This window comes from Petromyzon marinus, chromosome 40 (genome assembly GCF_048934315.1).
Source record: "Petromyzon marinus isolate PM22_M1 ecotype Great Lakes invasive population chromosome 40, UKy_Petmar_22M1.pri1.0, whole genome shotgun sequence".
NCBI classification, from domain to species: domain Eukaryota; kingdom Metazoa; phylum Chordata; class Hyperoartia; order Petromyzontiformes; family Petromyzontidae; genus Petromyzon; species Petromyzon marinus.
The window spans coordinates 6959987-6984440 of record NC_133706.1 but is presented as its reverse complement, the minus strand read 5'-3'; the positions used below and the strand labels follow the sequence as shown (position 1 = coordinate 6984440).

At 47.6% G+C, this 24454-nt stretch overlaps 1 protein-coding gene across 2 annotated transcripts in view; it reads right to left on the bottom strand.

The window, feature by feature from the left end:
• The window catches only part of LOC116950759 (zinc finger protein 608-like), an 87255-nt gene extending 63199 nt beyond the window's left edge, over positions 1-24056 (bottom strand). Inside the window, exons 1-2 of one of the 2 annotated variants that reach the window (XM_032968793.2) lie at positions 23907-24056; positions 21433-22384 (exon numbers count right to left, since the gene is read on the bottom strand). In XM_032968793.2, coding sequence (XP_032824684.2) covers positions 21433-22320 — 888 coding nt within the window. In that variant the 5' untranslated portion in view covers positions 22321-22384; positions 23907-24056. Of the gene's footprint in view, positions 1-21432; positions 22439-23906 lie in introns of both variants that reach the window. The other variant, XM_076073071.1, reaches the window with a different exon arrangement.
• Positions 24057-24454: the final 398 nt, after the last annotated feature.

Below are 24454 nucleotides of genomic sequence, written 5' to 3'. Positions count from 1 at the left end.
GTCTCTTGATGATAAGCACACAATGCTTCTTGCTCGGGAGCACAGGAGGAAGCTCCCTTGGTGCCATCAATGTAATAAGTGCCAACGAGCGCAACTTGTGCTTGCGAATGCACCTCCGAGTCTCCGCAGTGTTACCGCCAACTCCGTTCGATGAAATTCACTTCTCGTGAATTGGAGCTACCGGCCAAGTGAGATGCGGCCTCCTTCAAGGAGTTGCCGCCCTTCTTCTCATCAGTGGTAATAGAAAACAATTGCAGGGCTGCACCTTTGCCTCTGTTTACTAACCCACGTGATTGTCAGTTATGATCTTACAGCCGTCGGGTTTGGTTCGTATAACAGTAATCTACACTTGATTACGTGTGTGGGGGTTTGATTGATTTGTTTTCAGTTTTATTTCGCGTCATTCCCCCCCCCCCACCTCTCACCCCCCTCACCGGGAGCCACATTTTGGGGGGGATTTTCATTTTACGGGGGGGGGGGGGCATGGGGATATCAGTTGCGCGTGCCTCCTGGTGATGATGCAATTTCCTGCTATCGCATTTGCTTCCTGTTGACCTATCCACTTTCTCGCGATATAGATTGAGTCCGGGCGAAACGGGAAGCGGTTGCGGAAGAGCTACAGATGATGGGATCAAAGCCCCCCCCACCCACCCACCACCCCTCCTCCGAGCCAGACCCCCTAAAAACGCATCCCAGCTGCAATTATGGCGTTATTTTTTGGCGATTTCGAAAACGTTTTTTGGTTTGGACATTTCTGTTTTGTTGTAGTACGGAGTTAGACTGACGGCCTTAATTTAAGTTCTTTTTTCATTATGAGACCTCCTTTGCCAGAAACAAGATATAGGAATAGGTTTTACCCTTTTAATTTCAAGGACAGTGCATATTATCAGAGTTGTCTTTTTTGTTTGCATTTTGACTGCTTGTGTTGTGGTTATTGCAAACATGATGCCTTGAATAAAGGTGTCAGTTTTTGTGCCAGTTAAAAGGGTAAAACCTATTCCTAAGTTGTCTTGTTGTTGTTGTTTGACTTGCATCCCACTGGGATTTTTTTGCACACAGCGTTGGTGTTGTACACGGTGATTTTTTTCAGGAATATCTTGCTGGTTTTTTTTCATGGATTTTCTGTTTTGCACAGTCACACGCAGTCACTTTAACATGTTTCTCTTGTTCGTGTTTTTTTGTTTGTTTTTTTGTTTGTTGTGGTTGCACCCGGTTCAAGAGCCGAATGGCTCACAGGGCTATACCAAAATAAATAAACAGAAAGTAGACATTGCATTTCGACTACCGAGGCTGGCAAGGAGTTGTGTTAACGAGGGTCCTGTGGGCAACCTAATTCCATCACGCAATGCTAATTCACTCACCAGGACCAATTCTCTGCAAGACCAGGCAATGTATTCCCCCCGCAATGCGCTGAGGGGGGGGGGGTCTCCCGAGTTAGATTGGAAATGGAGCCGTTACACGGAATTAAAACTAATTATTTGGCTGATACTGTGTTGGCGGCAGTGGCGCACAAGCAATAGCGGCTGTGAGTAACTATTCCTGTACCGTCCAAATTGGTCCATCAGAATTGTTTTTTTTTACGTAATTATCAGCAGGCCCCAGCGTGCACAAACTGTAGTCTCCAAAGCCTTACTTGCCACTGTATTTCTAGCCTCAATATTTGTGATATGAAGGGCTATTGCCCGAAACGGGTTTTTTTTTTGGCCACAATGTGTGGTGGCCATGACGAATGTGTTAACGGCATTTTGAAAATTGTATTGTGTACATAAATTGTCCACTCCATTTCCTCCCCATCCCCAATGGGGTACGAGGCTATTTAAGCCCATTGTGACTTTTGAAAGCGACGGGGAATTTGCAAGCGATGGCGAATACAATAAGTAAACGATATCAAGTGTTAATTGAAACGTCCGAGATGGTAAATAAAAGGCCTGCAGTGCAGTTGGCAGATGTCTCTCATAAGAAGCTAGAGGGTACGAGAGCGACGCATCAATCCACAGACCGAAAAATCAATCATTACCTTTGAAACGCATTCATCCATTAAGGCGAGCACATGAGAATTAAGACCTTTTTTTTTTCTTACAACTCACGAGTGCGCATTGCAAATTGCATGACAATTTTTGAAGCCGTGCTAATTAATACAAAATGACCCGGAATAAAATGTATGATGAAGAAAAAAAAACGACACGAAGGAGGGCGGTGAAAACGGAACCGACGGTTGATTGAACGACGGGCGTGGGGACCCGAACCGCCGAATCCAATTTGGTGACAATTCATGGAATGGCTTTGCGGGGGAGGGCAGCGATATTGTTACGAGATGGCTCGTGGCAAGCTTGCGTCCATAGAACGCGCCACGTAGGCGCCACGAAATGTACTGTCGAGCAGCTAATTAATAAGATTTAACGAGATGCCATTTGGCTTTGTGGAGTGTTAAAGAGCGTTAACAAAAAAATACGTCGAGCAGTGAGTCAGGAGCTGGAGAGGACGATGCAGAGTGGCTTGCAAGGTAAGGGATGAGCAAGTGTAAACAAAGATTTAAGTACAATAAATTCTAAAGACCTTAACGTGCAGTGAAGGGAAGTCCAAACAGTATCAATCAGAAGTGACATTAACGGCGCTGGTTCCTTGCCGCTGAGATTTAAACAAAAGGACATATTCAAAGTCAACGACTGTGGAAATAAAGAAGGCGATGATTATATTCCCACAAGCATCACGACAGAGAGGTTGGAAGTCCACGTTTGTGGCACGAACCGAGCTGGGGACGTTCTACCACTGAACATGCGATGTTTATTTTTGTGTGGAGGGGAAGCGTGTGTAAAAATGTGGAACACCGTGAAAAACTGTACGCTAGCCGAGTTAAGAGAATAACAATACCGCCGATGAAACCTGCGAAGAATTGCAGCGTACCCCCCTCTTCTTCTGCGGCTCTTCCGTGCCTTACATCGCCGATAGCCCCGCCACCATTTTAAAATTGCCGTGTCCGTAAATGGTGAGCGCGCGACACGCACTGGGACTTGCAAAATTCAGCTCGACGGTTCAATCTCCCAGCATGCACGAACGAGCTCACCCGCGCGGCGAGTCGATCGGCAGGTTTGCGCGCGGTGCAGATAACGCGTGGGGGGGGGGGCACACTCCCATATCTTCCCACAGGATGTCTGGCCAGTGTGGAAGAGTAGGCCAAAGCACCCTCTAGGAGGGCTCTCGAGAAGCTCCTAGTGGAGGCTTCCAGCAGTGGTGATAGAAAGTATTTCAGGGCTGCACCTTGACCTATTAAGGCAATGATTTTTTTGTTTGTTTGTGTTTTGCACAATTATTTATTGATTCTTATGGGAAATTTGGAGACATTTTCAATTCGGTTAACGTTTGTACTGCACAACATTACGTTCCGAGATGAATCGCGAACCCATGGTCACCACAAATTCGTTCATTTGTTCGATGTATTTACGGTGGGGGGGCTCAATTGCCAAGCTTTCATTATTCATTTGGCCAATTTAAATATTGCAAGATAGGGGCTCACACGATTGAGTAAACAACACCAGGGGTGGCGGGTGTAGTTGTGACAAAAGTGGGACGCCCACTGCCCTCGGAGAACCCCGACACCCGAATTGAATTCCCAGCCATGGCTAGGGCCTGTGGCGAGTGATATCTGAACCAATCCTTGCCACCACCCTTCCCGCCTACCAAAACAAAGAGACAAAGATCTCCACCCACCCCTCGATAGCCTTTACCAGCCGGTCGGGGCAAGTGCTGTTGGCGTGCACGTATTAAAGGCCGACACGACACACGAAGGGGTGGAGGGGGATTGGCCAACAACCACGCCCGGTCGCCTTTGTATCCTCAGTGCTGGAGGCCCAGGACTGGTTCGGATGTTGTTGGCCGAGAGCGGGAATCAAACCTCGGGTGGCTCGGGTTCGTAGCGCAGGGGGGGCCTAACCACGACCCCCCCTCACCCCCTACCAAACACAACGACCCCCCCATATAGATGTAACAGACTTTTGGCGCACGTGCTGTGAGTGAGCACAAAGAGTGACAGAGCGCAATGAAACAACCCTCGTGACCAACGTGGCACGGGGGAGGGGCCTTAATCCAGCAGTGGCACTGACAAATGGCTGTAAATTATTGTTTATCTAACAACACGAGGCCTAAATTGCTTTAATGGCCTATTACTAACAAACACGTGTTTTCACAAGAGCAAGGAGGTGAGAAAAAATCCGTCATTAATAAGCGTCTCACGGCTTCAGTAGTTCATATTTAACTTAAATATTTTATTCGAACAGAGGGAGGGGGGGGGGTTAAGAAATCCATTCAGTTATTTTTAGTTTATTTTGCTTGTAGGTTAACTTGCTCTACTACTCCAGCGGAGGTGTTCAATTGAACATCTCCACCCACTGCTATTGAAAACACGGGGGCCTGAAAGCCACTGGGGTGAGGATTAGCGGGTGTTAAATTTGACACCTCTGCCATCCACAGTAACACGCGCAACGGGAGGGCTACGAGGGGTTAGATGGCATTTTATTACCGGAGATTGGATTTAGAATTAAGACGATGTTAAATAAGCCCGTGCGCACGGGAAAATGTATTACAGCGTGCAATGGTCATGTTGTGAATAAATAAATAAAATTAATGGGGGGCAAAGCAAAAATATTTGTCAAATGTTGTAACGATGCAAGCAATTAAAATCTAAATCACTCTTTCATTCGAGAGTTAAAGGAGTCTGCCTTGGCGCAACGGTTAGCACGCAGAGGCTGCCGGACGACACTGGGTTTCTTGGAGAGCCGAGATGATCAGCCCAAGAACAGAGAGGGGTTTTCCCAGCGGCAGCTGCCAACGCTAAATGATCGGAGGGACAGAGTGAGAAGCGGTGCTGTTTCATTTGCTCAAAAAGCTTCCAGCATCGCGTGGAGGGGAATGTCGGATATGGGCACCGTGGTGGACAACCTCGCCTGGTAAGCAGCAGGTCGTGGAGTTTGATCCTGAACCTAACGCTTGTGTATATTTGGGGTTTGCATGTTTCTATCCCCGTGGGCGCGTGGATTTTTCTCCAGGTCCTCCCGTTTTCCCTCCTTCCACACCGAGGAAATATGCGTTACGAGTATTGTTGCCGCTGCTATGAATTTCCACGAGATGAGCCACTTTTTTTTGCCGAGCTATCGTTTGTGACCAGGTCGCTTCTGAACAAAAAAGAGCTATAGAGCTCAGTGGACCTTCAGTGGTAAAATAAACAGTAGGTTTTAGTTTTAGGATGTCCCATTGACCAACGGCGAGGTGAGCGCACACGTTGGACGGCTGCAGAGCACAGCCGCAAACAGTCCTTCTGGAACCACCTGCCCGGAAGTCAGCAGGGCCTCGCACGTCGTTCCAGGCAACAGCCCTGGCAAAAAATAATATGGCACCACAGAACTATTTCGGATACCAACTGGCCACGTGTGTTGCTCGTGGCTGTGAATTGAACGGACCCGAGGTTGCTGGGATTGTATGCAGCGTGCTAATAACTGCACCACCAATCTCCATACAACAGTGACAGATCCCCGCATAGCCGTGCGGACTGTTTGGGGCAAGTGATGTTAGCGAGCCCCTATGGGAGGTGCAAGACAGGGTGGGTTCGGATAACCGCCAATGATGTTGTACTCGAGCGGGGATCGAACTCGTGTGGCTGGGTTCATAGTACAGTGTGCTTGATAGCCATTAGATCACCACTCCGCCGCTCCCCCATACATACATTACACACGCAAACTGTTCAAACAGCCGATGGCTGAACCCGAGCAGAAACAGCATGGGGGGCAAGTGCACGCATCAGCAAGAGTCAACATTGCAATCCACACGGGTTAATAACAGAGGTCCAATTACGATCTGAGCCACACACTTACAAACCCACTCGGAACAAATACAAATCAAGTAACACGTTACAACAAAACGTACAAACGATCGAGTGTTCGCTCCGGCTGGGGTCGGAACACGTACGCCAGAGAGCAATAAAACAAAACAAAAAAAACTACAACAAAAAATACACAAAAAAACCCAAAGAAAATAAATGTCAACCCCCTATTTACACGCGAACACCAAGCGACAATTGCCAGGAGCGGTCGCGTGCAGCAGCGCCCGCCCGCCCGCCCGACCGAGCGAGCGACCGGCGAATGCCCCGCGCCTAACGATACCACACACACGGGCGGCGGAGCAAGGGCGAAAACGTGACCTTGATGATGGCCATAAATACTCGGGCGCAGTGGCAGAGAGAGAGAGAGAGAAAAACACACGACGGCCGCTGTTTATATAACGGGCCGTACGCAAGACTGCCTCCTCCCCCGCCCTGCCCTGCACTCAATGTGAAGGTGCCGAGCGGTCATTTTCTTCTCTTCCACCGTTTGTTTTGGGTGCGGATGCGGTCGTGCCTGATGATCGTGTGTGCGCGCAAAGGTGCGTGTGTGCGTGCGTGTTGATTCTCGTGCGATTGATCGTGTCGGGGTGTCACCACACGGATGTGTATATCGTGGCGAATTTGTCACGGCTCTGCTTTGTTAGCGACCGTCAGCGCTGTACAGTCAAATCGGTTCGTATTTTTTTTGTTTTGCCGGGCCGGGGTCAAATGGCTCCGTCATCGTGATCCACCATCACCACTCGCCGTAATCGCTGCGATTACCGCCAGGATCAATAAGCGGGGTCGGCATCGTCACGCCGACAAATCGATTGAAATCGTTGCACAACTCATTTCTCCCATCGCCTGTCCGAGTGAAGTTCGAAAGGACGCCGTTGGCGATATCCCCTGCCGACGAAGCTGCCAATCTGCCCACAAAATCCTCACCCCCCAATCCTCAATAAAGACTACAGGGGGGATTCCCCTGCGTGCGACGGCGAATCTATCATCACATCGCCCCTTTGTATCCTCGCAATCACCAGAAAGGATGGGTGGGGGGGGGCCCAGACAAAAATTATTTGCAAAAACGACAAGTCAATAAATCAAATTTTCTCAGTAATTAATATTTTACGGAGCCCACAACCGCCGGCACCGCCGCACCCATACGAACGTAACAGCGGATGAGCAGTGTAACGCTACGCAAGCCCACTTACGCGTTCTATTATAGAGCACGCTATGAAAGCAATCTAATGTATTATGACATCAGCTGAGGATTGCCAGACTCCTATTACTGGGTTGTTAAATCTCTTTTAACTCAATAGGCTATTAATGAGCACAGTAGCGCAGTCTTGCCAAATGCCTCGTTGCATTCAATTCTGCACGCACTCGCGAATGCGCGCACAAAGGCTGGGGAGAAACGGTTGTTGCAATAACGCAGAGACTTATAAATAGAAAAACAAACCCCCATTAAGGTTCGACCGTGCAGATTTCACCAGAAGAGAAAAAAAAGGTGGTAGACTTTTAACACAAACGTTAGCGGTCATGTGCCGTGCGTGACACGGCACACGCAGTTCTAAAATTTTAGGCTGGGTGAACCTGGGGGGGGGGGGCGGATCTGAGCGACGCATTCGTCGGTAACACCATCGTCGTCCACCCCCTAGGTTGACCCAGCCTAAAATTCAAGAACGCCCTCACCGCCGCTAAGCCGACATTTCAGGCCATGGCGCCTTTTTTCCAAAATGTCCCCTTTTTTCACATTTCACATTTCCGTTGGGGCAAGCGTTTGTTGACGACGATTGCGTTGAATCTGTGTTATTTATTTTCGTGCACCACTGCCAAACGCGGGTATATGTAAAACACAAATTGGTTAATCCGTCTGGAGTGTTATTTGCCCTCGGTGTGGCTTTTCACCAGGCAGCTTCCCACCTTGGTTTGCCGATTTTGAACCGATGTAATAAACGTGGCGTGCTATATTCTCTCGAGATGCTGCTGTGGCGTGACGGTTTAGCGAAGCGGGCTTTCAATCGATTTCCTGGAGTGGCATCTGAAACAATGGCCCAAGTTTATTATCCAGGTAAATGTTTTTTTTAAATGTAATTGCATAAACCAACATTTTTACATTGTACCACTAAGGTTTGGCACGAAAATAAAAAAATATATTTTTAGCAACTCCATTCCAGGTTTGTCATTTTAAAGATTAATTCCATACTTGCGGTGACAATGTGACTTAAGGGGGTGGCGGGCAGGGGGGGGGGGTAAACGCCAAGAGCCAAACATTTTCATTTTTGCAACTCACATTTCGCTTGGGAGAAGAAGAAAAAAAAGCCCAACATGCAAAACTCACGGGAGAACCCTCAAAATCATCTTCAATTTTCACGCGGTGCGGAATATTTCCTTTAAAAAAACAGGTGATTTTACCCCCCTCCCCTCCCCCCCAAAATGTATTTCTGCTGTGGATGGAGGATTTGTGACTTCTTCATTTACAAAAAAAAAATCCGTGCGGCACTAGAGATAAAATTCTGTTTTGCAATTCTAAATGGGCTGTTGGGATTTGTTTTTTTTAGGTCAGCACACCTCCTAAAGTCAGCAATTTAACCGTTATTACATTTTTTGGTCTTGGACAGGACCAAATGATACGGAATGAAATTCCCATAGTTAATCAAAATCTCCAACGCCACAAAACGTCTATTTAAATCCACGACTGTTGTATATCCAGGAAAAAAAAGCTTGGAATCCTACAAACACATTTATTGTTCAAGAGGGTCTCGCATTGAGATGTTTGGCCATTTCCCGAATTTTAACGATGCATTGCACGTGGAAGGGAAACACCCCATAATGTTTCTCAAAAGCAATAAACACTCAAGCTCCATAAATATAGGTTCAAAGACCCACCTGCTGGACTGCCATCTCCTGACAGCTCCTACCTCACAGCCAAGCAAGCAGGTTGTGGCGTTTCACGGTTGTGAATCACGGAGGTACGCACTGCAACATTTAAATTGATGTTTATACTGTACACATGACAGTCATTACAATGTACAATCCCCGTGTCTCTCTGTGAATGTCCTCTGCTTGTCAGTGTGCCAGTGCGTCACTCTCTGGCTTTTTCCCGTCTCTCTCGGCGACTTCCTCTGCATCTCACTCTACGCCACTCAATGTCTCTTCCAGTCTCTCCGTCCGTCTCTTCATATATCTTGCTCTTTGTTTCTCCGTATGTCTGTCTCCTTGTGTTTTTTTTCCCTGCCTTTGCGTGCATGTGTGCCTTTGTCTTTCTCTCTCGCTCGCCGTCTGTCTATCGCTCTTGCCATCACGTGGTGTGTCCATCACGATGTGCCTCACACTATATGCGTCTCTCTTCCGCCTCTCCCTCTCTCTCACTCTCCATCTCTGCGTCTCGCTGTCTCTCAGGTCTCGCTTCCCCCTAATCTGCACGAAGATACACTTAGTGCAGAGACAGCTCTGACTGCTTCGTTTATTTTACAGCTGATTCACCCCCACCACCCAAAGTCTGCGACGGGCGTCTTGGCAGTCATAAAATAAATCAGCCGCATACATAAAATATACTCGCGGCTTGTCGGTGTTCACACATTCCATTTGAAAGCACACACGTGTCAGCTTGCAAAATTACCCTCCAACAAAAATCTGGAGCTGTACTTAAAATATTTTATGCTGCACTTTGGAACGTGATTTTACCCACGGTCAGACCATGCGGAGACACACGCGAAGTAGTCGGATCTTCAACGCCAAGCAGGTTTGAGCCTGGTTAACAGAGACTACCTGGTAATGGAGAGCGTTATAGGCTGTGCACCAAGCGCTAACACAACGATGTTAGTCATGGCCGGGAAACCGAACTCGGGTTAGTCCGAGTGCAGTTGCACCAACCACTGTGCCACCGCTCGCCTCCCCCCGGCACAGCAATATTTTGCTACAGCACAATATCCACGTTTACCGTTTACTCAGTATCGATGTTTGCTGCCAGAGGAGAGGAATGATATCTACTTTGACAAGCTATTGACTCGGCTCCAGTAAAAAAACGGAGCCACGTGACCCGAGCTTGTCACTTGAGCTTTGGCAATTGTTATTGGCCCTAATAATGTGTCTCTGTTGCATAAACAGAGACAAAGATTTCCTCCCCCCCCCACCCAAGTATAGTCTGACCAGACTGTAAGGACACATGAAACTAAACAATGGCCAACCATCCCAAAGCAGGACCCCCCTCCTGTAAATGGGAGTCCTGAGACTCATTTGAGGCTTTCTTGGATACACGCGTAGGGGAGGGCCCAGGAATTTTCGAATATTTTGCCACCAATGTTAACCGGGAGTGGGAATCGAGCCCAGGTCTTCAGATTCATGCAGCAGAGTGTGCCAACAACTATGCTACGGCACCTCCGTAAAAAAAAACACGTGTGAATATATGCGAGCATAGCCTAACACTGTAATCGAATAATTACGTATTGGTAAGGCCATTTTGCACTCTTGCAATGTCCTGCGCAAGTCTTAACAGTGAATACGCCGTCTCTAATGGGCATCAAAAGGATGGAAACACACCCGAGACGATATCCACAGTGGAGAGGGAGCAATGAAATGAGCTTATGTGCGGGTACCGGATGGATCGTTAGACTGCAGAACCGCGAGAGATGGGCGATGGCTTGGGAAGGCTTTCATCTCGCAGTGGAATGATCGTAGCTGATGCTGATAATGCATGGTAAAGTATTGCTTATTTGGTTTAACAAAGGATCGTGAGTTGAAAGTAATCGGGTTAACGTTAAATTCTTTATCTCAGTTAACACAGCCCGACTTGTCATTAAAATGATCACCGTCCATTTCAGGATCAGCAAAATGAGGACCGTATGTCGAGGCTGCACCACTCGATTCATTCAATCACCAAGGGCTGTCCTGCGGCTTCACTGGCGCTTGCCATATGAATGTGGAATTTCCCTACCAGCGGCTAACGAGTCTCCGATTGGAAAGGGAGGCATTATTAATTTTTGCAGAACGTGCGGCTGGGGAATTTCAGGAGCGGCTTTCGCTTTTCGGAACGCAATTTAAAAGTTCATGCACGAAGCACGCAGACAGAAATTACTCAACGAATGTGAATAACTTAGCGATGCAACAACGGCAAGGCAAACAAACACGGCACACGCACCCATTGCTCATACAAAGCAGCCATTCCATTACACCAGCGGTAAGCCAACTTGTACATTTCCAGGAAACCAAAATGCTGAAAATCCATAAAAACTCAAGTAGATGTGTGTTTTTCCCCTCCTTCCAACAAAGGAACTCCCTCTCTCTCTCTCCATTCCTCCTCACTCAAGCTCCCATCGCTCCCGTTTACCACCCCCCCCTTCCCCACCCAGCCTCCCTCTTTTCTCTGGGAGATCGATCAAGATCACGGGATGTAATTTAACAACTGCATCGTGGGGGGGGGGGGGGGGGGCTCCGACATGAAATGTAAAGCATCGGCATCTTGTTCAAGGCATTCCTGACAATGCGGTTACGTCCAATTTTCATACCCGCCACTTAAAGCGTTACGCGACCGTGGGTTTAAAGGGGTTTTTAGTGACCAGGAGAGCCAATGCTTGTTTCGGAGGTCAGAGCACTCGGCTCACGATCGGAGGTCACGATTTTAAAATCCCCAGGTTCAGAGGTCGAGCCCATCAACCTCCCCCCCCCCCCCCCACCAAGCTTGATGAGAATGAGCAGCATCAACATCGGTGGAGACAGCGCTTGTCCCAATGGATGGACTGGGCTCCCACTCTGAGAATGTGGAATTCCCACGACTGGCTGAGCGTAGCCCCATTTTGCTCGTTTAATAGCAAGCCATTGCCGTATTTTTTTAAAAAAAATGGCTATTGTGTGTGTTTTTAAGGCGGTGTTAATAATTCATTTTGTGTGTTAATTGTGCCTGTGCACCCCTGCCATTGCAGCATCACCAAATACCATTGACTTATTTGTATACTGTATTGAAGATCATACAATTAATAAGCACAATGTCTATAATACCCTTTGTTGAATTCAAGAAAGCCTTCCCGAGACTTAAGACTCTATCAATAGGGACCTGAAATGGGATGTTTGGCCAATCCCATTATCGAGTGTTTGGTTTGTGGGAGGGAACCAAAGCATCACCCACACGCTCACCCACCCTACCCCCCACCTCTTTCACCAACGCACACCGGAACAAGCATGCCCAAAGTAGGGATCAAATAGCCGCCACGAGCCCCACGCATAGGGCACGGTGGAGAGGAAACCTCAAACCTCATCCAGCAGCGGATTGACAAACGGTGCTGCACCATCGCAGGCGAACGTAACATTACCGTGACACGGCGCTTACTGACACGGCCGCCGCCGGCAAACGTGACATCCCCATAAGATACCCCGTGACCTTTCTCAACCACTGCGAGAGAGAGAGAGAGGGGGGGGGGAGAAAGCCCCCCCCCCCCCCAGGCCAAACTGCTCCGAAGCAATCGGAGTGCACTTGACTATAAGTAACGTGGAGCTGTCGCGCGCCACAGATAAAGCCTCACCTCGAGGTGGCGAGGACCCCAAGCAATCTCGGGCCTGCCTAAAAAGCTCGTATGAATTTCAGTCTGGCGGCAGTCACGGCCGAGAGCGCCGGCGAAAAGTCTCGACCTACGCTGGCAGGGTTTCCGTGCCATAGACCGACATTCGACAGCCGCGTTAACGAGATGCCAGTTGCCGATCCGTTATTTTTTTTTTCCCCCCGCCCCTTGTCATTTATGCATTCACCTATTAGTTTATGATTTTTCTGGGCAAGCGGAGAGGTTTTGCTTTTGTATCGTCTGTGTAAGGCGACTGGCTAATTGATGCGCAGCGTTGTGGGATGCAATTGCACGAATGGCGCTCTATAAAATGAAACTATTATTATTATGTACTAATTAAATCATTTCCACGAGGCCGGGTGGGTGGCGCAGTGGTCAGCATGCACGGTTCCCAGATCGGAAGGTCCCAAAATTGTGGCACCCTTTTTGTCAGTATCAAAGTAAATGGTGGAGGCCACTCAGTTTCAAAAGACAATGCCTATCTTAATAAGAGCATGTTTGTTTCCATGTTCACCCCGCAAGGACGTGTGGTTAAATGTAAACTTGATGACTTGCAAGAAGGTATCCATTGCGTGTTGAACATCTTAACACCTGTCTTGTTACCAGAAAAGGGAAGGTCCCATGTTAAATTATTGTATGGGGGTGGGGGGGGGGGGTCGGGTCAACTGATTAAACCGTGTACGAGGTCAGCTCGTTAAAGATGAGCTTCAGGAATTAAAAAATAATACATTTCGAATGTTTGGCTTCTGAAAGACGATTTCAGAATTTTTTTGGGGGGAGGATTTTCATCTCATTATTACGTAACAATTCAACGTATCCGCGTGCTCACAATAGTGATGTCACCCAATGCCACGGAAGCGATTTCATTTTCAAGTGACACAATTGAATGATGTCGCGCCGCTTTTTTGTTGTTGTTGATCTATCCGAAAACCCAAAAGAAAAATTATCCCAAACGTTGTATCCGGGCCTTATTTTCATACTACTCAAAATTAATCCAAAAAACCGGTAATGCAGCTCATGATTCATCTTGTCATCCTTCATGGCTTGCAGAGAGAAAGGCGGCCAGGCATAGCGATGTCCACGCCGCCCCCTCGCGTCCCCACGCCGACCTTACTCGGTTCACGTTAATAGCATTTTCCCCTGCGTATACAGTCAAAGAGGAGGCGTGTTATTTTTATATGTACTTGTCAGTGTTAAGAATAAAAATGTGCAACTCAGCCGATTGACCCTTTGGGAACTATCAACACGACCACCACTTTCCGCACGGCAGGAGCAACACCATCGGCCGTCCTGCGGGAAAACCTGGCCGCCGTCATGGGAACGTAGAATTTCCACCGCTTGTTTCAGGGCCATGGACGGAGATATGTGTCCCCCCCCCCTCCTTCCCACACGACTCACTTGAGCTGGCAGACGCGCAGACTTGGACTTGATTACGCATTACACTGCAACGGCATAATTTATGGGGCAAGCCGGAGCACGTGAGACCATTTTTTTTTCCCCTCTATTCAATTTGGACAACGTAGGTCTCGTATTGTAGTGTGCAGGAGATTTTAATATAAAAACGTGGGACCTTGTAAACCACAGCACCACTCTTTATTTTTTTCCCCTCGTGGCCTCACAGCCACTGCGGGGCTTATTAAACAAAGTACCGCATTCGTTAGGCCAACTTTTAATCACTTCCCGAATCCCCCGCTTGTCGACAGCCGCCTTTGCTTTGATGATATGCAATTGCCCATGTGAAATGAAACGTCTTGGTCTAATTAGAAGCAAAGTCCTCACGCGCCAACACGTTTGACCTTGTGTTGATACAGATAGACCAAAACATTATGTTACAGCACTTGAACGGCTGCTTTGAAACACTCTCCAACCACGGTCGCGAAGCACTATTGCATTGGCGCCGTCCGGCCATCCATCTGCAGCGTGGCGTCGCTATAATTTTTAAAGGACGACCAATAAAATGCCGCTTTTAAAAAGACTTATCCCGTAACAACAACAAAACCGATCACGTTGATAGATCAACGGGTTACCCAAAAACCTAGGAATTTAAAAAAAACAGCACTAAAAATGGAAAACAGATTTTTCGGCCTGGACAATGACACCGCACACCTCACCTCCCCATGACTTCGCGAGGCGTCGCGTCATCTCGCGACGTCGCCTCGTGGCGCAGCTCGGAAGGCGAGGTTATTATCGCCAATTAAAAACCACTTCCCAGCAAAGTGTCACGGAGTCCATGCATGTGCGGGATTTTTCTTCCCGGTTTAATTCAGTGGCGGCTGTGTACTGCCGGCGCGTGAGCAAAGGTGGCATTTGAGATTTTGAAAACGATGGACGCGCACTTGTACAGTATAAAAAAACTGGTTTAACAGCACATATAAGTGATATAGATTGCAGGATTACGATCATCGGCTTTACAGCAACTATATATGCGACGGTCTTAATTTGTCCACCTGTCAAAGTCACGGCACTCACGGTTCGTAATTGTCATCGTAATGAGGCAAGGGCTCGTTGCGATCAGAAGGATCAAGAGACCTATGGGGTTTGATTGTACCTTGTACAACCAATGACCTTTGACCCTCGATAATAAAAGCCATGACATAAAAATTATTCTTCGCGCTAATGATAGGAGGCCTTTTAGAAAATGCTGTCGCCCCATTTCCATTCCCCTTAAAATGTTACGAGAGTTGGGAATAGTTTCGTGCAAAGATTTTTTATTTTTGCGAGAGACTTAAAGCATTAAATGTTCCGAACATTTCCTCGTGCCCTGCATGCAGTGTATGTTTCTCTCACACATTCTTAAGCTGATGACAGCATAATTTTCCCCCTTTGAATAATTGCAGTTTTTTTGTATTAATATTATTAATTAAGTGATCAAAATAATTAACAGGTATATGGTAATTTTTTTTACCGATTGCACAGGAGCGAGGAGGAAAAAAAAACGGCGACTTCCCACTAAAAATCAAATCACTCAGCAACAATCAGCTCTCTTTTACAGCGCAGAGCCAGTGGTGGAAATTCCACATTCATATGGCACGGGCAAGTACAGCAAAAATGGCAGCCACTGTTGACGTCCCACAAAAGTGGTCAGTAGAAGCTGGATATAAGCACACCACTTGGGAGTAAGGCTAATATATTGAATCAGTGTTGCTTATATCAGAAGTTGCCATTTGCCCCCCCCCACCACCCTCCTCTCCCACCAGTGTGATAACGTACGGCATCCGTTGCTTGTATTAGAACTCTGCTCGCATACAGCGCTGCTTAACAGCCAGATTCTACCTCGCTCAACTTATCAACCACCGCGGAGGGACAGAAAATACTGAACTGTTAAAAATAAATCTGAATTAACAGCACCCGCCTTTTGTAATCCGATTCCAGCAGTAGATTACAACCGCACACTGGCTGCAGATAAGTTTTATGAGCGCCCGAGTTGCAGTAAAACACCTTATTACCGAAGTTTGGCCAAAGGCAAACTTTTGTTGACAAAACAGGAGACAAACGACGCTGCTGCCAGGCAGAGTAACAATTGATCCGGCCCAATGCAAGAAAAAAACATAAAATCGAGCAAACCTTTCCAAACGCCACTGGCTCACGGGCCTGCCAAGTTTAGTTGCAACAGGTGCAGTCTTGCCAGCTGTTTTTGGGGCTTCAAAAACACACACACACACGGACCCGATTGACGTACGCACCGCGTGCGAGAGGCAAAGATCACCCGCGCATAGCATAGAGAGAGGCTGTTTGGGGGGCAAGTGCTGGTAAGCTTTTAGAAACACGCGTTTAGAGCGTCTGACGTCTAAACACATGCACGACAAGCCACTTCGTTGGGCTCATCTTTTGTGATGGCCAGCTCGCTTCTGAAAAAAAGGAGCTAGTATAGTTCAGTGGGCCTTACCTGGTAAAATAAAATAAAATTAAAAAAACACTTGCAAAGGCCAGCACGGCACACGACGCCGGCCACCTTTGTCTCTCTCATTTAAGGCCGAATCGATCTTGGGAAGGACACGGCCATGGTTCGGATATCAGTCGCCGATGATGCCCGTTTGTGGTGGTAGTGGGGGGGGAATCGGATTCTTATCAGGACGGTGGGTTTCGCAGATGAGTGCATTAACCGCCGCGCCACCGTTCCCCGCCACGCCACGCAAACCACCAGCTGTTGTCTCGTCACAAAAAAAGTAGGCTTCCATTGCTCTTAATCCATGAACAGCGACACCTTTCCTCAAAAAGGTTACGGCTTAATACATCTTGTTAAACTTAGACCTTTGGTTGATTTCGAATGCGTGTGTGCGCGCGCGCGCGCGCGTGCTTGCGTTTCTCCTTTTTCCCCACTTTATTGCCATCTGCCTCCATATATCGCTGCAGGGCAAAATTCGGCGCGCACACACAGAGAGAGAGAGAAAGAGAGCGAGGGGAGAAAAAAAACCTGCACAGAGCAGCTAAAGTTTTCAAAGAAAAGCTGCACCGGGGACAAAAGAAACGTCGAGGGAATAAAGAAAAAATAGAGGAGCCCTCCCCTCTCCCTCTCTCCTCTCTCTCTCTCTCTCATGTGGCACGGTTTTACTTTAAAACGGCTCCGAGCACAAAGGAAAGATCACTCTCCTTCAATTTCCATCGAGCAGCCTTGTACAGTGTTGCAAAGGGGGTGGTGGTGGTGGTGGGGGGGGGTAGAAAAAAACCCCACAATGTTTAGCAAAGGGGTTAACCCAACATCTTCCAGCATTCGTCAACATTCCTCGGAAACAATATTTTAACACACCGCGAAAAAAAAAACAACGCCACTGGCAAACTGCGATGTCTTTTCGACAGTGATTTAGAACACAACTCGCTGTCTTTTTTTGGATGCTGTGCAAATGTCTTATCAAGCCCCCTTTGCTCTCTCTCTCTCCAGCACCCCCCACCCCTCCACAACCACTCCCTCAATCTTTCCAGAGTATTAAGAGATGATCCCGCAGACAAATGCCGAAGGCGCGCACGCGCGCGCACGCACAGGCCCGACAATTTTAAAATCGAACAATGATTGTGTACCGAGGTAGAGTGTTTGTTTTCAATAGAACGGAAACAGTCGTGGAGTGTAGGAATTCCTTTTATCCGCGATACTATTACCCGCGACAGTTGTGCGGTCCACAAACAGTCCCACTAAATTCGCTGTCCCATTCTACCTGCTATCCGCAATCATCTGCGGATGTTCCCATTCGGCATTGTGGAACGGCTTCTTGTTATCCGCAAATGTTTTGCAGACAAGTGGAGTTCAACAGCAATTTCATCCTATTATCCGTGGATCTTGGACGGTCATATTCTTCTCAGCATGTACGTAGGGAAATAAATTTCCAACTCCTGTATATCTGCTAAATCCGGATAAGCGAAGTTAATCCGATTGTTCCAGATAAGTTGTGTAAAATTGTGGATATCTGAATGCATGATATTCGTCCTCCACACTTGCTAGCGAGGGTATTTATGACGATTACTCTTTTTTTTTACTCGTGGAAATGTGTTCCGATGCTTAAAATGAGCATGGGGCAGAAGATCGCCGATGGTGGGGCCCCCCGAGCCAGTGATGGACATTCCACATTTGGCAGAAGCCAGTCTTGACAAGGGACACCAAGTGGCAGGCGAGGGGGTTGAGAGACACCGCTTCAGATGACTTGCCCCCGACGTTAGCATTGACCGAGAATCAAACTCGGGTTTGTGTGGGTCATAACGCGACGCGTTGAGCGCCATGCAGCTGGTGTGTCGTAACCACTTCCTCGGTAAACGTGTTTTTTTTTTAGCAAATCACACAAAACGATGATTGGTTAAAGTCTACCCCTGACCGGTATTTGAACCTGCAACTTTCCAGCTGAGAGCCAAGTGCTTTAACCACAAGGGCCACCCAGCAGGATACGTCAGTCTGGGGTATCTTTTTTGTCATCATGGAAAGACATTTCTCTCCGTAAAAAAAGACACTGCTGTTTGTATATAGCTGTGTTAAAGCGGCTAAATAATATATTATTTCGTCACACACATGCTTCCAAAGGGTAGAAACATATGAACGAATTCAAACCAATTCTAGGTTCTTGCTTAGAAGCGAAATACATTCCTTTACCATGCACAAAAGCCAATGTATTTGATTGGGATCAAAATAATTACACAGCTCTCACTCAATCAAGCAAAAAAATGCCACGAATTGATTGTTCCCCCCTGCCTACCGATCATCACAATAAGCCAAATTAAATCTACGGCTCGCATGCGGCCTATAGACGCGGTGGTTTGTTTGGGGCCCGACGTGAACGCTTCTCAAATCTGTCACGAAATAAAATCGGAGACTACCCAAAAAAGCGCATCCCCATTGCGGCGCGGAACGTCGCATTAGCGGCGGTGGGCTGCGCTCGAGTCGCACATTGACAAGAAGCGGTTTAAGCATTGTGTCAGGAGGACATGCGTGCGTGCGTGCGTTTGTGTATCTGCCATTTACAAATGGCATGTGTGCCATTGTGAAATACTCGAAATGTTATCTCCACAAGGTCGCTTTCAAAAAGAGATGTCATTTTTTTTGTAGAATATAAAAAAAACTAAATCGAGGGATGGGTTTGAATGCAGGGCACGGGACATTTCCTTGCGTGCAGTTTAAAAATAAACACTTTTGTTTTCCAATCTTGACTCGCCACCAAAAAAAAGGAGCTCCCCTCCCCCCTCCCGGACCACAGGGTCATCAAGTTGCCACTTGATTGAGCCTACACGTAATATAGCAGGTAATTAAAATGCGACAGGTTAATTACACACACAAAAAATAATTACAGATTTCTTACGCCGTCATTGACAGGAAGGGAAGGACTTTCAACATTTTTCGGATCACGTTTTTTGCGCACCTAAATTGTCCAAGTGTGCCGTTAAGTGAGCTACCGATTCAGGCTGGCACCGCATGCATCAGGGGTAAGGGGTATGGTAATCTCCACATTCACTGCAGCCACCATTGTCTCCCACACCCCACCCTTGCATACACAACGTTCGGGGGGTATTTATTCTAGGCCGAGTCAACCCGACCGAGACCCACAGAGGTCCAGTTACCAACTTCCCACCAATTAATGTGATGCCTCGCCATTGGGGAGTCTAACCCAGGGTCACTGGTGATTGTAGCGCAGCTTGTAAACCACTTTGCCACCACTCGCATATCCGCACAAAGACAAAGATCCCCAGTATAACCGCAACAGAATGGAGGAGCAAGTGGTGTTAGCGAGCACCTATGAAGGCCGGTACTGCACACCAGGGGGTGAGGTGGCCAGCACCACGCCAGGCAAAGACACCCCGTATAACCTTAACAGACTGTAGGCGCAATGTCTGTTAGCGAGCGCCTATGAAGGCCGGAACGGCACACGAGGGGGTGGGTGGCCACACCACCACGCCATGCACTTACACACACACACACTCGCTGCCAAACATAATAACAGTACAGCTCCAAGGACATTTATGAGAGGTCTGAGATTAGATGTCCCTTGTTAACATGTGTGCCTTTTGCTATTTAAGTTAATTAGCACTTGGGATGCTCCCAAGTGGGTTTGTGTGTTGGATTTTTTTTTTGTAACCACGCCTTTTGCTCGGTGCAATGTGTGCCTTTGCTCGCTCGCTAAAATTAGCCCAGAATGCTCGACTCGGGAGAGCTGTCGCAAGACGACTGAACAAGACGAACGGGGGGGTGGGGAGGGGTGATACAAATTCCATGGCAAACAATACAGAGGAGGAGCGGGTGGGGGCAGCATCATTTTTACTGTCCCCACGCAAACGTTACCCGACCGCAAAAGAAAACATTGGCTGGCATTGACAGCTTTCCCAGTGTTTCCATTGAAATAATCCAATAAACGAATACACCAGAATCAACAATGCTATATATACTTACTAATAGCAGGAGCACACAGTATATAATCCTTACCGTGGCATTTATTTGCGAGAGACGTTGTTGACTCAACAGGCTCGCTCACATGCTGCAGACAGTTCATCATCCGTCATGGTCAATCCACCGCTGGATGGATAAAGAACCTCCCCCCCACCCCCAAACCCACGCAATCTCTCACGACCATGCGATTGCATGTTATTATTAATAATGCCACCACGCACCCGAGCTGATTTCATCACGACGTCTCCACGGTGGATGTTCTCTTGGACGTGATCATTACCGGGCCATCATCATCATCTGTACTCATGACATGCCCTGTCGAGGCCCACTTAATTTTCTGAACATGGCTAAATTACACGTGTTCTTTAATTTAATTTAGACAGATATTGGCAATTATCTTCTTGCTTGTATGATGTTGTGAATTCACAAAGGCGCAATGTTGACCGAAATATACTGTACAGTACTGACTTGGTGCATTGACGTTGATTCTCCTGGACTGCATTAAACATATTCTTGGTTCTTTCGGTAAAGTCACGTAGAAGGGAAACAATAAAATAATAAAAATATAAAACAATAAAATTATCACGACGTTTCGACTGCAACACAAGCAATCATCATCAGCAGGTGTGAAAGCCACAGCAAGAAAATTTGAAAAAAGTGGTGGTTTTTTTAACGTTAGCACCACAGATAGCGATTTTTTTTGTTTCCCTTCTACGTGACTTTACCGAAAGAACCAAGAATATGAATCCCTGCAGTCACGAAAGATTTAAATAAAAATTGAACTGCATTATACATTTAAAACAAAATGTGCTCGTACATGCCAACAATGTATCATGGTTATAGGCACGTGTAGGAATGGTATGGCGGCATCTATTGTATAGTTTGATTATGTTGTGGGTCTTGAAAGCAGGTTTGCTGACATGTTAGTATTTTTTTACGTTATTTGTGTGGGCGCGCGCGCGCGCGTGTGGAATTTAGTTGGCCACAAGCGCCCAGTTTATATCCGCAAGCAACGTATATTTTTTTTAAGAGAATTGGCCAAATGTATATATTTTTTTAAATGAGTTTTGAGAGTTCGGGTCCCGTAAATATATATTTTTAAATCCCATCTCAAAATATGTAAATGATCGTGAGATGATGACGACGGTGAAGTGTTTGAAAGCACTTACCAATCCAGTCTTGGCAGTCTTCGAGTTGGACTGAGATTCATCTTCATTTCTCAAGTCCATCATCGAAACATCCACGCAGCTTTCCCGCAGAGACACCGTCTTATCCTCGGCCGAATCATCCAACAGAGCTCCATTGACACCGCTTCCACGATTAGAAGTATGCTGATGGTTGACATTGTCACCACCACTATCTCCACCACCGCTGCTGCCACCACCACCATCATTGTCATCGTCAATCGAACTATGTTGTCCACCAGCACTTAGGCTCTTCTTAGCTTTGTCTCGCTTGTTCGAGCTCCCAGATGCGCGACCTCCAACTCTTCCAAGTGTCTGTGGGCTGGATGGGACAGCGCTTTCACTCGTCGTGGTGGTGGTGGGACTGCTGCTGCTGCTGCTGGTGGTGGTTGTGATCGTGGATGTGGGGGTGGTTGTTGAGACAGTTTCAGCCAGAGCGCCTTGCTCAGGAGACAGTGGTCGACAGTTCCTGGCCTTCGAGGTCTTGTTGTTTCGTTTATTCGCCTTCACACGCCCAGTCTTCTCAGAGGCGCTGCTGCTGCTGTTGTTATTGATCAACTTCATGTCTGTCGCTTGATCAGAGTCCTTATTGTCCACAATTACCGAGCCCACGCCGCTTCCTGCGTCCACGATATCCCCGCTGCACTCGCTCTCAGAGAAGCCCTTCGTTTTGTTCGTATGTTTTCTGTTGTGTCTATTCTTGCGATTATTCCCGGAAGGCGATATGCCGCTGCTGCTCGCAGTCTCCTGCTGCTGCTGCTGCTCCTTCAGCTTCTGCTGACGATCCTTCTCCAAGTCAGCGTCGAGGTCAATGATCAGATCGCCCACTCCGATTTCCCAGTCATCTCCACTGTCGTAGTGTTCACTGGACATGCTTGTGCGACCGCAGATTGCAAGCCATGCGTCCAGCCGTCTCCCGTCCTCGTTTCTATCAGACCTTCACCACCACCACCGCCGCCGCCGCCGCGACCACCATCAACACCACCCACATCTAACCATCCCATAGACAATACCAGAGAGGTCCAATTCGAGAAAAATGATCCAGAATATGGAGCCTTATCCCAGACTCGTATTACGATATCAACGATATCAATTATTTTAATTATACCGATGTCACTGCAGTGTGATATCAGCAATTGTTGCCATCATCAGCGTCGCAATCAAGATGATATTTCCAACATCCGAGTCTCCATCGTCGTCACCATCATCATTATCAGCTGCAGCAGCAGCAGTTAGTGGCCAAACACAATCACAAATCGTATCTCCCCCCCCCCCCATTTCGAGTAAACGCGCCACTCTGTTGTGTCTACATTCGCTCAATGCTATATAATACCGACATGGTGTGAATGTAATGTAATAGCAGGCAAGGCGCCACGAGCCACTTAACAATACACTAGTCTAACACACACGCGCGCGCGTATGAGAATACTACAATGGACAGCTCATGAAATTAATTACCCGGAATACAAAAAAAACGTATTCACCGTGCACAGTCTATAGCAGTAGTGAATATGCATCAAATATAGTACAGACTGGCTGACGATATTAGTTTCATGCTATCGTCTATTGATATCCACGAGCCGATGAGACAGCTGCCTTATATACATGCGGCTCGATTAATCTTGGTCCGTTTAAATGCCCTCTGTCATTATGTTTGCCGTAGGCAGCGGTAGTTAATAACCGAACGCAACGTGATAGAGAGATATTCTATAATGACCAGCAGATGACATGAGTTTGCCGTCTAACAACCGACATTCCGCGAACGCGCTCGCGTATCGCCCGATATATCGTGGCATGTCTCGGCTCCGTTTTAAATGCCTTGTGTCATTATTATTATTGCATTGCTGTTTGGGTGGAAACGCGCAGTGCGTGCGTGTGTGTGCGCGCGTGTGCGTTTTGTAAGCGCAACGATGGGCATTTAATGCAGGCAGTTCGACAGTGATATAGTTTAATCGCAACGAGTTGTGTTTGCGTGGCCTTTTATCCTTTGTGTGCGCCCGTGGCTACGTTAGCGCCGGGGAGACAAAGGCGGACGGGCGTGGTTATACGGACCACGCCGCTACAGCCATAGCCGAACCAGCACTTGCCCCAAAAGCGTGTGTGGGCTACACGGGGGATTTTTTTATTTCGTGTTCGCGTCTTTGTGCGAGTGTGCGTGCGCGTCTTCTGTGCTTAAGCGTTATGTATATTTGAAAATGTACCTATATTTTTAGATGTATTACGTTTCTATGTGTGTGTATCCCCTACGTGTGCGGATGTCTAGATATACTGCACGCGTATTCCTGCATAGTTATTGTACACGTTTACGTGTGTGTGTGTATATATACGCACACGTGTACACAGTGATGGTTGTAGCCGTACGGTATGCAGTATATACTCTCGTGCGGAAACCGCTCGTATCTATTACCATATATGTGCATTGTGTATGTATGTCTTTGTATATGCGAGTATACGCTTACCTTATGCGTACATCCGTCCGCGTTCATATACACACAAGACGAATCTATGGGCAGCACGGCACTGCCTCAACCTTCCGACTGCGCTAAGATCCACGTTCAGCCGAACAAGCTTCACTTTCGTCCCACCCACTCCGTCCCAGCACCCAACCCGGCACACACACACACACCCATCCCTTATCCCTACAGCCACCCACCCCACCCATCCCCCATCACCACCAGCAGCCCCATCCCCTCCCCTCCCTCCCTCCTACCCTGCCACCCCCCACCTTAGACAAACCCCTTTAAAAACCATAGCCCTGCTCCCACCATTACGATCCTCACTTACTCACTTCCCTGTTATCCACCACTTTATACAAATCCGTTTAAAAACCATAGCCCTGCTCCCACCATCACGATCCTCACTCACTCACTTCCCTGTTATCCCCACCTTATAATACCAAAAAAACCATAGCCTTGCTACCACCATCACTACCCTCACCTCACCAACTTCCCTGTTTTCCCCCAGTTTACACAAACCCTTTTCAAAACCACAGCCCTGCTCCCACCAT